The sequence below is a fragment of the Aspergillus novofumigatus genome (assembly GCF_002847465.1).
Source record: "Aspergillus novofumigatus IBT 16806 chromosome Unknown P174scaffold_2, whole genome shotgun sequence".
In the NCBI taxonomy this organism is placed as follows: Eukaryota; Fungi; Ascomycota; class Eurotiomycetes; order Eurotiales; family Aspergillaceae; genus Aspergillus; species Aspergillus novofumigatus.
Genome location: NW_020194275.1, coordinates 2403564 through 2416688, shown reverse-complemented (window position 1 = coordinate 2416688; position 13125 = coordinate 2403564). Strand labels below are relative to the sequence as shown.

The window sequence follows — 13125 nt, the reverse complement described above, 5'->3', positions numbered from 1 at the left end:
CGGACACATAAAGTAGTAAGTAATAGACCGTCAGATTCGTAAAGTACAATTCTATACAGATAGCTTATGATGCATTAACGAAATTTTTCCTGAACTTCCACCTCTCCCATATGCCACTTAACCTTTTCCAAGACCTTCTGGTCATATACCTCTGTCACGTCCTTTCCTCCTCGGAGGACCTCCCGCTCATGGCGAGCTCCCTCCTCCTTGGTCATGCAAACAAGGTTCTTCAAATCAATCGGAATGAACTTTTGTCCTTCCTTTTCCCACTCTGGATCAGGCGAGAAGCCCCGAGCCGGCCGTTGCCAAGGCACCAGTATCAACCGGTTAGTCAGGTTGCTAATAGCACTCCTGCCCCTCCAGATCTCCTCCACAAGGTACCCAACATCATCTTTGCTGATAGGAATACGGAGCCCAATGAGATCCTGCCCGGCTTCAGCCCGAGCCAATCTTTCATGTAATCCTTGTAAGGAAGCTATGATGCTATCATAGAGCTTTTCCCGGCCTTTTCCGCCAACATTGTAATCATTAGGATAGCCGGAGATGTCACAGATGACGTGATTGGCAACCGTGTATCCGAAAACAGCAGGCATGGTTCCCAAGACCGGAAGAATGCGAACCCGGAAGTCGGGCAGCACGCCCAGCTCACCAACCTGTCCTTTGGCAAATTCTTCCTCGGCGAGTGGTAAAAGACTAGCCTTTCCAGGACCGGGTTTCTCCGTTGAAAACACGACGGGAATACCCGAGTTGACTCCCAGGAGCTTGAGGCGTCGTCGAGTGCTGCGTGATAAAGGGTCATCGGTACTCATTGAGATATCGCCAACCATAATGCGTGTGGGATCGGATTTGCATCCTGCTCCCATTGACGATATCACGGGGATAGAGTTGGAATGGCAATAGTGCAGCAATTCAACTTTTGATGTGATATTGTCGATGCAGTCAAGCACGTAGTCTGGCTTCTGTCCCTTGTCGCTGTCATCCCAGGACCACGGAGCAAGTAGATCTGCAGCAGCCGATCCACCAAAGAGTTCGTTCCTACAGTCAAACTTGACCCAGGGAACAATCTGTTCCAGTCTCTTTTTAATGCAATGCACCTTGGGTGTGCCCACGTCGGCGAGAGTAGCGAGAGCATGTCTATTCAAAGATGACAGTGTTACTTGGTCGAAGTCAATCAGGCGAATCTTCGCGACGCCCGAGCGGGCAAGTGATGCGACAGCATGAGAGCCCACACCACCACACCCAACCACAATGATGAATGATGAGCGGAGTTTCGCTAGGCCCTCGTCGGTAAGAAATACACGGTTACGGGCGAGTTGTTCGAGTATGAGATCTAGCCAAAGGCCGTGGAGTCAGCACCGTGATTACCAGGAAGGCCGCTAGAGGCTGAAACAAACCGTCATCATAGTCACCCTCTTGCGCTCTTCGCGCAAGAGCCGCGCTGCGTTCGTCCTCTTTAGTCAAGTGTGTTGATGACGTCGCTGTACCGTACTCTGTGAGCTTCAAGTAGAGCAGTAATCAGCGTAAGCCCTCAGTGAATTGATCTGACACCTTTAGATTACCTTTTCTGCATGATGCCTTTCGTCAATTGGAGGGATTGAAGCTTTAAGGTGCTGCACAGCTTCTTTCCTTCTCAGAGCTTGGTAGCCAAATATTGCGCCGGCAACGGCAGCTCCAGAGACCACAGCAGTGACTGCAAGCTGAGCCTGCTGCTGGCCAACCTGGCGCTGGAGCCAAGAGGACATTTGACTTGAGTATCAGATCCGGCTTGACCGTTTAGTTTTTCCGGATTGGCGTAGAAGTGCGACAATTTTGCGATAAATTCGCTCCAATAGACACAATTGCTTCACTCGACAGAACGACTGACACGAGTGGCGTGGGATGTATACACCAAAGCCCTCGAGGAAGAAATTAACATGCAATCACGTCCTAGGCAATTGACATAGTCGGCTCATTCGGTGGACTTTCTCAAAGCTTAAAGTGGGACCATGATGTAGGATCACGTGCTCTCTTCCAGGCGCGACCAAAAGCATCGGGATTCGAGAGTCTTCCGACAGTCAACAACACAAGATGTCCATCTCATCCAACCACATGGGTAAGTTGCGCACCATTTGCCAATTTAAATTGATTGCTGTCTAACAGTATTTGCACAGATCTGAGAAGAACAGCTTTCCTATCTCGATGACGATAAAACCATCACAAGAGCGCTCATGACACAACTGAACCGAATGTGTTCCAGGCCACGGACTTCATCCTTCGCGGCGCCGGCGCTACGAATGGAAGAAGACGTGGTCTTTAGATGTGGGTGACTGAGTTGAACAGAGATCTAAGAGACTAGCGAAAGTTTGACGTCTTCTCATCCTTGTGGTATTGACTTCGAGAGCAGACTTTGCCAGCGCGATCATACTGCCCACCTGTTCCTTCTGGTGATGATGCCTTCCTCTTATGTTGTGGATTGGGCATTGGATATCACTTCAGAATACTTGAGAAGGCAGGGTCTTTGCTGCCAGGGCTCCAGTGACTCGCACAGTTTCTACACTTATTCCTCTTTTTCTCTCTTTCTTCTTCTTAGTATCTCTCCCGCTTTGTCTCTCTATTCTCTCTCTTTTTTCCATTTTTTCCTTGACTCTAGATTTATCGAGACCCAACGCCAGAGCCGATGATGACAAACCTTGCATAACTCCGAGGTGCCATTACCCATCTGTTTCGCGGATAACGAAACGATGCCGAGCGGACCTACCGATGAGGGGCAGAAAATTACTGAGGTAGTTTTCAATCTGATATGGCCGGCAGGGGGTTCTTTCATTATGCATGCTCACTTTTTCCTAGTTATACCTGCTCACAGATATCATTCGATATCTCCTCGATTCGCACTCTCGGCCGATGACGTTTTGGCCCTGTTGGCTGCCAACAAGAGAAGTAAATGATTCTATGTTGCGAAACATAGAGCTAGGTCCATTAACTTGGTTTCGGAGTCGTCCTCGAGATGCCGATGGACAGATAGATACCGCAACACCATTACCATTGAGTCCGTAATTGGCTAGGAGACAATCACTCTAGAAGACTACTAGACTAATACCTACAGCTTCATGTCCTTTGATAGCCCCTTTTATAGCGTGGTACACATCTTTTTGTCTTTCTTGTTTCTTTTCTTTTCTTAATATCAGCCCGATGACGAGGATGAACCAAAAGCCAAAGTTGCATGGTATCCGGCACTTCACGTGTACACACACACACATCTATTTATGCCTGGAAACCAATGAGAACCTGAGAGCTAATCTGAGGGCTGTGATCTGTCTGTTATATATGATTTGTGATACCAATAATCGTAGGTTGAATAGCTAGACTCAATAATAATTTAAGGGTGATGTACATGGATAGTGAATTAATTGCATGTCCAATAAAATACTAAACAAATGTACGCTCAGATGCATCGTGTCATTCATCATGAACTGTGCCACAATCGGACAAACACTGAACAAAATATAGACTGTACAAGCGCCAATTAGCGCAAAAACCTCTCAACGGCACCGCCAATATTCTTTAAGTCAAGCAGGAACGTATCATGCCCGAATAAGGAGATGTCCTCGCCCAGCTCGATGTGTTCAACGTTCTTATTTCCAGCCGCGCGAAGCGTCTCGGCGATCTCACGTTGCTGCCACGCAGGGAAGAGAATATCGCTGGCAACACCCATGACCAGGACCGGGTGGTTCTTCAACGGCGCGAGACCTGCGACGAGATCGGCGGGTGGTGCATCTGGTTGCTCGCCTGCGGCGACTGACTCGTCCGCCGAAGAACCGGAGTCGGTTGTAGAAGGTTGCTCCTCGTAAGGCTTTTCGGGTAATGTCAAGCTGCAGGAGGCATCGTTGTAGCGGAGTGTCTTGCCGCCTTGAGCGATACGAGCCTCAAATTCCTGTCTACGCTTCTTGGTCTCTGCCTGCTGCGACCGGCTGAGGTCGAACAGGTCCATGGCTTTGGAGACGTACAGCAGACTATTTGGGTCGTACTCGAGGCAGAATTTCTCGCCAGCATGATCGAGATAAGTCTCAATGAGGAAGTCAGGGCACAAGGCCGGCTGTTTGCTGGGGTCGGCGCGCCTGCGCCCGAACCGCTTCTCCCATTCCGGTCCACTTCTGTACGTGACTGTTGCGATTTCTCTGGCGAGTTTCATTCCCGAATGAGGCGGGATCGAGTCATAGTAGAAACCGCGGTTCCATTTCGGGTCCATCATCAGCACCTGGCGCTGGGTGTGTCTCATGGCAATACTGTACGGGTGGCTGCGGGCGCATCCGCTGATACTCACGATCTTTCCGATACGCTCGGGGAACAACACACCCGCCGCAAGACTCTGCATCCCACCCATGCTGGAGCCAACTGAGGCGTACAGCTTCTGAATACCCAATGAGTCTAACAGACGAAACTGTGCCCGAACCATGTCGTCCAGTGTAAGGATAGGAAACCGCGTTGCGTATCTCTTCCCGTCGGAGGGATCGATCGAAGATGGCCCTGTGCTCCCATAACAACCCCCAATAACATTTGTACAGATAACAAAGTACTTATCCGTGTTCAACGGCTTGCCAGAACCGATGAATTTCTCCCACCATCCCGGTTTCGGATTGGCTTCGGTACTGTGTGCATGACTCGACGCCGACAGACCAGTATGTAATAGAATAGCGTTGCTCTTGTTCGCGTTCAACTGACCCCATGTTTCGTATGCGATATCAAACTCTGGCAAGACACCCCCCCAGTCTAGTAGCAATGGCTCCTCACAGTGGAAGTTCTCATGCTGTCCGGTCGTGTATGAAGGCTCCGGACCCGACTCGATCGATCTGGCTGATAGCAGCGCCGATTTTGCGTCCAGGGCGTCGAGACAGGGAAATGAAAGTGCCGGGTTCGATGAATCTCGCGCTGAAGGATTTTCGGCGGTGGCAGTCTGTATCTTCCGAGCAGGAGCTGAGTGCAATGGGCGACGTATCAATGCGCTGATTTGAAATCGGTTTCTTGCAGAAGTAAAACTGGCCGCGACACTTTCGCTCTGTCTCCACACTCCGACGGCCTGGAGACCACGAGGAGCTGAGCGTGCCACGCCTCGGAGAGAGCTCATTTTCTTTCGACAAAATCAAAGCAAGACAACTATCGAGCAATAGCTGAATGCTCCAGGCGAAATTAAACTGCAAGTAAACGGGTGTGGAGAAGTCATCGTTCTGACCTGCAGAGTACAGTGTTTATGAGCCCGCGGCTTTCATTGACTTTCCGTATTGCGCAGGCGGAGAGCTGCCTCAGGCCCCCACCGACCACTGAAGAACTAATGGCGTCATTTTTTGAGCATATGATTGGTTGTCGGCGGTTTGGCAGGTCCGGTGCTCCCGCTTGCTGACAGTCCGGCCGGAAGGTATTTTCTGGTCGAGGAGGGATCCAACACTATGCACCATTATGATCTACCTCTCTATGCGGGCCGAAAAAGCAGGTAAGAGGTATCATCTCCAGTATCTAATTCGATGCTATGGCCAGCATAGCATCACCTGAGTCCACTAAGTGTGATCAAGTTGTCTGCACCTATATCTATCCCCGTTACATACATGCATCTCTTTGGTGCACAATTGGCATGGAATATCATAAATGTCCCGTCAGGAGCTACGGTAGCCCCTCCCGGAGACGTCAGGTTAAAGTCTCCCGTTTTGAGTAAGGCGCGAGGGGCCCTCTTATACGGTCCCTTCAAAGACATCGAGTAGGCGTATTTGACATCGTACTTCGGAGAAGTGAAGCAATGGGAAGAGAAGAAAAGGTAGTAATAGCCCTGGTCGGTCCGGATGATGTTGGGCGCCTCGACCAGAGGCCCATCTTCCTCTTCGTTCTTGAGAATCTCGATGGGGTCCCCAACTGGGGTGATACCGTCGTCTTGGAGCTCCTGAAGCATGATGGGGACTTTGACAATGGGTTTCTTGCCATTGTTACAGTCGCCGCCGTAGCCGACGCTATTCCCGTCGCTTTTGTACGTGACATACAGTTTTCCGTCTGTGTCTCGAAACGGCGACGGGTCAATGGCACCGCCATGTTCCCGGGGGCAAGCAAGAGGTTCCGACATGGGCTGGTAAGGTCCTAGAGGGTCTTCCTTCTCTGAGACTGCGGCACCAATGCAGTGATGGCGCTTCCAGTTCTTCAATTCCCCAGAGTAATACAGCACGAATTTACCGTCATTCTGTAGACAAGCTGTCAGAATACGGTCTTCCTCAAAGGTTTGTTAGGGCCTGCGGCATACTCGTTGAATAACATCTGGAGCCCAGTGATTCACGCCCTTTTCCCAAGCTGCCAATGTAGGCACGGCATCGTAACCATCTAACCGCGTCCAATTCTTCAGGTCCTGAGACGTAGCCACCGGAATGTGCGCAACCTCGGAATTGTTTATGGCCGCATTGGTTGCATAGGAATACCACGTGCCATTGACACGGATAATCCCAGGATCGGGAAAATTGTATACGGCGTAGATCGGTCGGTTCGACTCATCATGATAGCTCGGGTGGTCAGAAGGCTCTCGGTGACGCAGGAGGACGATGGGAACAGTTATCACCACGACGATGATCGCTATTATCAGGAATCCTGTTATTCCAAGGATGATGATTTTCTTTCGCGTTAAGGGCCTCGGCGTGAACAAAGCCGACCAGGGCTTCGATGGTGCCTCATCCTCTGGCTGCAGAGAATGAACAGAAGACGTGAGCTGGCCCTTCTTGGTAGTTTGCGTGGAAAGGAGGCGGCGTCCTGTCATTCTTTCCCAGTGATCGACCAGCCCACGAGCCTTTAATCAAACATGTGCTCTAGAGAGCGGTAAAGAGTGTCAACAGGCAACAATATCAACGATGCATGGCTCGAACGAAGTTGACTACTCTATCTTATGCTCAGGAAAGTGTGGGAAGAGGAGATCAATTGAGCCATTGAGATTTTATGGCGCCAAAGCCTAACGGCAGACCATGGGCTGTGATAAGGGCTCTGCCCAGAACTCAATTCAGCCGTTGCTACGCCACAGAAATCAGGATGCAAGAAGGCCAACTGGTCAGGGACCGGCGGGACGATCAAGGTACCAACTTACAGGTACTGACTACTGAGTTCCAGAATTAGACCTCTGCGGAACAGAAAGTGGCCCATCCACCAATCCAGGCGTTGAAAAATGCCCAGTCAAACTCATCACAATCGCAATATAAATTGTGGATTATTGTTAACGATTAGAACTTTCACGTGTCTTCTCATGATACCTAAGAGGGTCCTGGACACCCCAGTCGGTCGGCAGTGGCCCTGCACTATCCACTAGGCTAGGTCGCTCAATCTCTCCCCGAAGTGCGAAACTTCTCAGCTGCCAGGACTTCTCAGGCCATGAAGCTACGAGTAATCAAAGCGGATTAACAATATGTCTTAGACCCTCAGATATATAATGCAAATGCTGATATCTACAGGCATTGCCTATTCCAAGTCGAAAGATCCCTCAAATTGCCGGCGGACTTCAAGTTGTCGACACCGATGTATCTTAATACCCAAACAGAAACCATTCCCCTTTATTCACCATTAATACGGAAGAGATTTTGAGGCCTGCAAGTATGAAGGAACCCGCAATATATGTAGAGACATGGACTCATAACAATCAACGAGGTACCTACCTACTTAATGTACCTGAGCCTCCTTGAGGTTCCCCTTACCGGAGCTCGGTTTAGGCCAATCACATATTGCTCTTCTAGACTTCGCATCTACTGGGAAAAGCAGCATAATTGGCCGAAGACTATCATGTAGTGGGGCCTTAATTCAGATGAGCAGCTCTCAGCCAATCAAACTTACATCCTGTCATTAAATACTTCAAGATTGATGGCCAATAGTTGCAATTGCATCCTTTGATCGTTGCTTCTTGATGTCCACGAGCCCTTCAAAAGCGACATCTAAGGTAGTATTCCTAGCTCACCCAAAGCTATGGCAAATATGAACCATAGCAACCTCGTAAACAGCAGCCGATCTTGGCGATGCTGAGTTTTCTCTACAGCGATGCTCTTGTGGATAGACTCCAAAGGGATGATCCTGAGAATCCATAAACTGGTGTAGTTCCAGCAGTAGTCTGTTATAATAATCATGACCTTATCCATGTTCAGTGTTATATCCATGTTTCTAGTATGCTTCATGTCTACGAATAAGCTCATTCCAGTCATTAACATCAATACAGTCTTTCTCCTTTGCGCTTGGACCCATAGATCTCCCAGCAGCATGGTGTCCCTTGGTTAGCACACCCTCTCCTTGAGACAAACAAGTCTAGTGGTCTACTTTCCTATGAATTTTCAGTCTGGTATACGAAGCTATAGTCCTGCAATGCCTGAAAACCTGAGTTTTATGAAAGACAAATTCCTGGGTCATTCCCACGTCGCCATGGTAGCCTAGGAGGTTCCGCCGGAAGCCGAAACCTCACTATCCTACTAATACGACGATCCTTCGGCGGCACCTTCGATAGTTTGCGCTCGTCAACTCTGGGTGTGGCTGATGGAATCCTACACCATCTACGCAGCCCTCATTCTTACAGCTGTCGCCGTCAGAAATTCTGCTGTGCCAGCTTTTGTCTGTTGAACACCTAATGACTTGTTGTAGAGCCACTAGGTAGATATACTGGCCTTTCTGATATTGTCTTGCATGCTGTTCCTATCCAGCATGTATTGTCACAGTGAGGCGCTGAGTACGGGGGTAAAGTATGCCTTTCAAGGCTGCGGAGTTATGAGAACGGATGCAGATGCAACAAGCTTCCATCCCATCTAGGAAAAGATACTTTAGACTTTGGCGGAGTTGTCTGAGGAGGAAGGGATCTGGAGAAGGGGTAAAATGAAAGCGTCTCACACTCCCTCATCCACTTTAAAGCAATCCTATGTTTGCGTTTCACAATTGTGGTTAACATCTGGCAGTTGTTGCTATTAATCATTATTTGTCTTCCTTACCCACCTTGTACATCTCACAGTCCATCCAATCCGGAGAGCGCGGGATTTGCGTCAAATTTGAGATACGACAGAGAAAACGGAAATAATTGCTTCTGGCCGAGAAGAATAATGGACGAATACGCTGATCAACGCAGGATTTCTTACTTAGAAAGCAAAAGCACTGCTCACTCCGCGGTATGATGTGCTCAATGTACCGCCCAAAGATCAAGATGTAGTATTCGGACTGGATTGTTCCTGAGTAAAGAGGTCAATCCATGGTTGTTAGTGGTAACAGTTACACTGGCCCTTCTATGACAGGATCAAGCCAAAAACATCCGGTCTGGCTACACGTGTCCACCGTCTCAGTGATGAATGCTGGTGCTTAGTGCTCAACAACGGACACAGTAAGAGTTACCGACTAATGAGTGAGATATCAACTCTTGACTTTCTTCCGACAGAGCTGTACGAATCGCATAATCTTCTGCTCGTATGACGTATCAGCATCTGGGCTTCTAAATATGTGTTTGCTGGCCCCGCATTCCAGTCGGAGGAGCTCGCTGCAACTCATCCATGATGGGACACCCCAGCACGTGAAACAATAATCGAACAGTCGATTCTGGCAAGTTGTGATTAGATGCCCTTTTGAAACCTGCCTGAAATCTATACCAGGATCCGTAGTCTACTTGAAACCGGGGATCGTCGCATTTCAACCACCGACTTCAAGACTTTGAGGACATCCTCGTGTTCCTTGAGTACTATGTATTTTGTCCAATCACCTGCAAACAAATTGACTAACTAGACGCATGCTAACACGCCAAGTCTTTTCTGCAGACTAGCGCAGAGGTATTCCCCTGTCAATCTGGATCGCAATGACGCGGCTTGGGAGATTGAGGAATAACCATAAGTATGACTACCATCGCATACAGACATACTTCAGTGCACCACCTGATGGCTGAGAAACGAACAGAATCCGACTGAAAGATCAAAAGGTAACCTAACTATCTGAGTCATGAAGCGTCCAGTTCGATCTCAAGATCCAGAACGCTCCGTAGATGGTGGCGCTTGCAATCTTCCAGAGAAGATGGCCGAGTCTACGTAGCTACGGAAGCTGATCATCGCCGGAAACGGCCAACGCCATCACCCAATTCACGCCCACCCCAAGGAAAATACAACCTGCCCAATCAGGATTTCATCCCTTCTATACGATTCCTTATCATGAAGTTTCCCTAGGTGGTTACCGTATCTCCTGCCGATCCAGGAGACGGCATCATCGTGTAATGGCAGGGGAGCAGTTGTGTCCGGGGAGTCGATCCGCTTCCTATTGCGGTAATGCTGTATAGCAGATCTAGAAAAGAGAGCATATAAGGCCGTTGTCCTCCGTATTTCTTCAATTCTTGTGCTTTGTGTGCTGTAAAAGTACAAACGGGAGTGGTACAAGAGAAGACTTAATCCAATTAAGCTACCACTACAGCCAATACACCCTAATACACGTACTCCCGAGCCTATCGTCGTCATCCTCTGATCCTTATCGGCCTATTCCACGCCAAAAGTCGGACGCCACCAGTTTTTAACGGCCGTCCTACTTACACGGCTCCACCTGTTTTTTTCTCCTAGTCCATATTATTTTGCCAAAGCTTCCTTTCTCTCCCTTTTACCCTTATTTCACCTTCTTCCTTGATCTGCACATATTCTTCTGCTTAGTTGTACATTGTGTTCAACTCTTTTGTGTGTTTGCTAGTTGCTGTCACTGACCTCATTCATCCCTGGGAGTGACGAATTCTTCGGGACTTTCTTCCACTGCCGTTGTCTCCGAGTGTACCGATTCTGATCGCGCAAGCCCCCTCGCACAATATTTCATACTGTCCTATAATAGGCGCAGATATGTCTGGCCGGCACTGAATTGAGTTGATCTCGGATCTCTCCTCTCCTCCCTATCCGAATACTCAGCTCCTGCATTGACCGTTCGCGGAGCCTGTGGAGAAGCTCGTGGCGACCCCTGGAGGAGATCTAGATCTATCTTCACAACTCATCTATCCAATCGATTCCCGTCGCGCTACTGTGGATTTTTTTCCGCGCAACAATGCTCACCTTCAGGAAGTCGCTAATTGCGGCCGTCGTTTTGATTACATTCGTCGTCCTCCTTCGATCGGTACATTCCTCACCATCCGCCGAACCTGCCGTTCTCAACACAGAAACCACTGCGCACGACACCAGTCAAGCAGCAGATGAACATCTTACGAGTCAGAAACAGGTTATACAACAGCAGCCGTTGAAGCCACCGCCCACTGCGCCCTTGCGCGAACGGCTCCGATACCAGTTCCCCTACGATCTCGAAAGCAGGTTTCCCGCATACATCTGGCAGACATGGAAGTACACACCAGCATCCATGTGGTTTTCTGAAGACCTTCGGCCCGCTGAGGCGAGTTGGACTGAACTACACCCGGGGTTTGTCCATGAAGTGATTCCGGACGACACTCAGCGACATCTCATCAAGTACCTCTACGGCTCGGTCCCGGAGGTGTTCGAGGCATACGATTCGATGCCCCTGCCCGTCCTGAAGGCTGATTTCTTTCGGTACTTGATTTTGCTGGCGCGTGGAGGCATCTACAGTGACATCGATACCTACGCGCTCAAGCCCGCCGCCGACTGGCTGCCTGGGGAGCTGGATCTCGCCACGGTCGGTTTTGTGATCGGAATAGAGGCCGACCCCGACCGGCCTGATTGGCACGACTGGTATTCGCGCCGGATCCAATTCTGTCAGTGGACCATCCAGGCAAAGCCTGGGCACCCGATCCTCCGCGATATTGTCGCATACATTACCGAGGAGGCGCTGCGAATGAAGAAAAAGGGAGTCCTCAAGGAAGGAAAGATGGATAAGACTATCGTGGAGTTCACTGGGCCCGCTGCCTGGACGGACGCGGTGTTTAGATATTTCAACAACCCGGAATACTTCAGCATCGAGCCGGGGTCGATTCACAACGTCACATACGAGGATTTCACCAACCAACGGGACTATAAAAAGGTCGGTGACGTCGTGGTTCTACCAATTACCAGTTTCAGTCCTGGCGTTGGTCAGATGGGAGCGGGCGATCTAGATGACCCCATGGCGTTTGTCAAACACGACTTTAGTGGTACGTTTTCCTTACATGCTGCTGCACCAGAGACAAGCTTAACTGACTTTATTCATCAGGATCATGGAAGACAGACCCGGCTCTCTAAACATCGGCTGTGCGGCATTATCATGTCATTGGTTACAACGACCGCTGCCTGAGACTTGTCAAACAGGCCGGTGGATGAGCAGAACCCTACACCCCGGCTCCTAGGCCCGAGTGAAGCTCGCACGGAAGCGTCAGGAACCTTACTTACCCTGCGCGGGGCCCGGTGTCACTTCGATACCTACCAAGACTCGAGTCCACTGAACATATCTGGACACAGTGCTTTCCATCCGTAGCACATCAATGAGCCTACTTTCAATGACGAGATGTCATTCAAGAGCTCCCAGTCCGGCGCGGTTGTGGGACCTTACCATTTTGGATGCATGCATGTCAGCCTCGGGAAGTACAGATTTTCGGCCTAGAGGCGTGGCATGGGTTTCCACAGCCGAGTCCAACCCACAGCGCTGCCTGTCATTTTTTACCGAGCCGCATATATGTGCCATCTTGGACAAAGAGAAGAGCGGAAGTATTCGGTGGCACTCTCCCTACCATATTTAATTTGACTGGATGACGGCATGGCTTCGACTGCCCGGGATCCATTTCGGTCAGCAAGCTCACTGCCTGGCCGATCCTCTACTGTTCATGAACAAAGCATACGTTGCATATACAGCATATCAGATAGACTCAATATAATCAGAAGAATGAGCGAATTGGCCTTGCATTTCCGTGGTGCATTCAATGGTAGAGATCATTAGAGGAATGGTTGCATGTACAAGATGCTGCAATTACAGGTAACTATATATTCAACCCGCTCAGTCTATGTTGAATTCTTCACCCATCCTGCCGCAATAGGCTCATTGGTATTATATTCCAGAAATCAGGCGACATAGGCCACATGATGTGACATACAAGACATGCAAACCAAGTTCACAAAGTCCCAATCAGAGACATGAGATATATATTATATAGACAATGATGGCAGATTGCATTGTACATCATGACACATGCAGAGAAGAAAAGGAAAGAAAAAGGACGGATAA

At 49.4% G+C, this 13125-nt stretch overlaps 4 protein-coding genes across 4 annotated transcripts; 1 reads left to right on the top strand and 3 right to left on the bottom strand.

The window, feature by feature from the left end:
- Positions 1-19: 19 nt before the first annotated feature.
- Positions 20-1928, bottom strand: P174DRAFT_438916 (tRNA threonylcarbamoyladenosine dehydratase). The gene is made up of 3 exons (XM_024826662.1): positions 1560-1928; positions 1395-1497; positions 20-1330 (listed from the first exon to the last, which is right to left on the bottom strand). Exons 1-3 carry the CDS (start codon positions 1740-1742, stop codon positions 75-77), a joined length of 1542 nt encoding a protein of 513 aa, XP_024685719.1. The 5' UTR covers positions 1743-1928; the 3' UTR covers positions 20-74.
- A 1394-nt stretch (positions 1929-3322) lies between these two features.
- P174DRAFT_438915 (homoserine O-acetyltransferase family protein) lies at positions 3323-5332 on the bottom strand. Its single transcript, XM_024826661.1, has one exon. The coding sequence runs from the start codon at positions 5099-5101 to the stop codon at positions 3503-3505; it is 1599 nt and encodes a 532-aa protein (XP_024685718.1). The 5' UTR covers positions 5102-5332; the 3' UTR covers positions 3323-3502.
- Positions 5333-5477: 145 nt separating this feature from the next.
- On the bottom strand, positions 5478-7149 carry P174DRAFT_438913 (glycoside hydrolase family 43 protein). Its single transcript, XM_024826660.1, has 2 exons — positions 6257-7149; positions 5478-6196 (listed from the first exon to the last, which is right to left on the bottom strand). The coding sequence occupies exons 1-2, from the start codon at positions 6758-6760 to the stop codon at positions 5516-5518; spliced, it is 1185 nt and encodes a 394-aa protein (XP_024685717.1). The 5' UTR covers positions 6761-7149; the 3' UTR covers positions 5478-5515.
- A 3861-nt stretch (positions 7150-11010) lies between these two features.
- On the top strand, positions 11011-12149 carry P174DRAFT_418102 (glycosyltransferase family 32 protein; the record flags this gene model as incomplete). The annotated part of the gene is made up of 2 exons (XM_024824662.1): positions 11011-12061; positions 12121-12149. 2 exons carry the CDS (start codon positions 11011-11013, stop codon positions 12147-12149), a joined length of 1080 nt encoding a protein of 359 aa, XP_024685716.1.
- Between the last annotated feature and the right edge of the window lie 976 nt (positions 12150-13125).

What these genes read in the sequence shown, in the direction of transcription:
- P174DRAFT_438915 (XM_024826661.1), bottom strand. Translation starts at nt 5,101, where the DNA reads ATGAGCTCTCTCCGAGGCGTGGCACGCTCAGCTCCTCGTGGTCTCCAG.
- P174DRAFT_438913 (XM_024826660.1), bottom strand. Translation starts at nt 6,760, where the DNA reads ATGACAGGACGCCGCCTCCTTTCCACGCAAACTACCAAGAAGGGCCAG. An exon ending in CTCCAGATGTTATTCAACGA is followed by an intron (nt 6,197 to 6,256) that starts GTATGCCGCAGG and finishes GCTTGTCTACAG; the next exon opens with AATGACGGTAAATTCGTGCT.
- P174DRAFT_438916 (XM_024826662.1), bottom strand. Translation starts at nt 1,742, where the DNA reads ATGTCCTCTTGGCTCCAGCGCCAGGTTGGCCAGCAGCAGGCTCAGCTT. An exon ending in AAAGGCATCATGCAGAAAAG is followed by an intron (nt 1,498 to 1,559) that starts GTAATCTAAAGG and finishes CTCTACTTGAAG; the next exon opens with CTCACAGAGTACGGTACAGC. An exon ending in AGAGGGTGACTATGATGACG is followed by an intron (nt 1,331 to 1,394) that starts GTTTGTTTCAGC and finishes GCCTTTGGCTAG; the next exon opens with ATCTCATACTCGAACAACTC.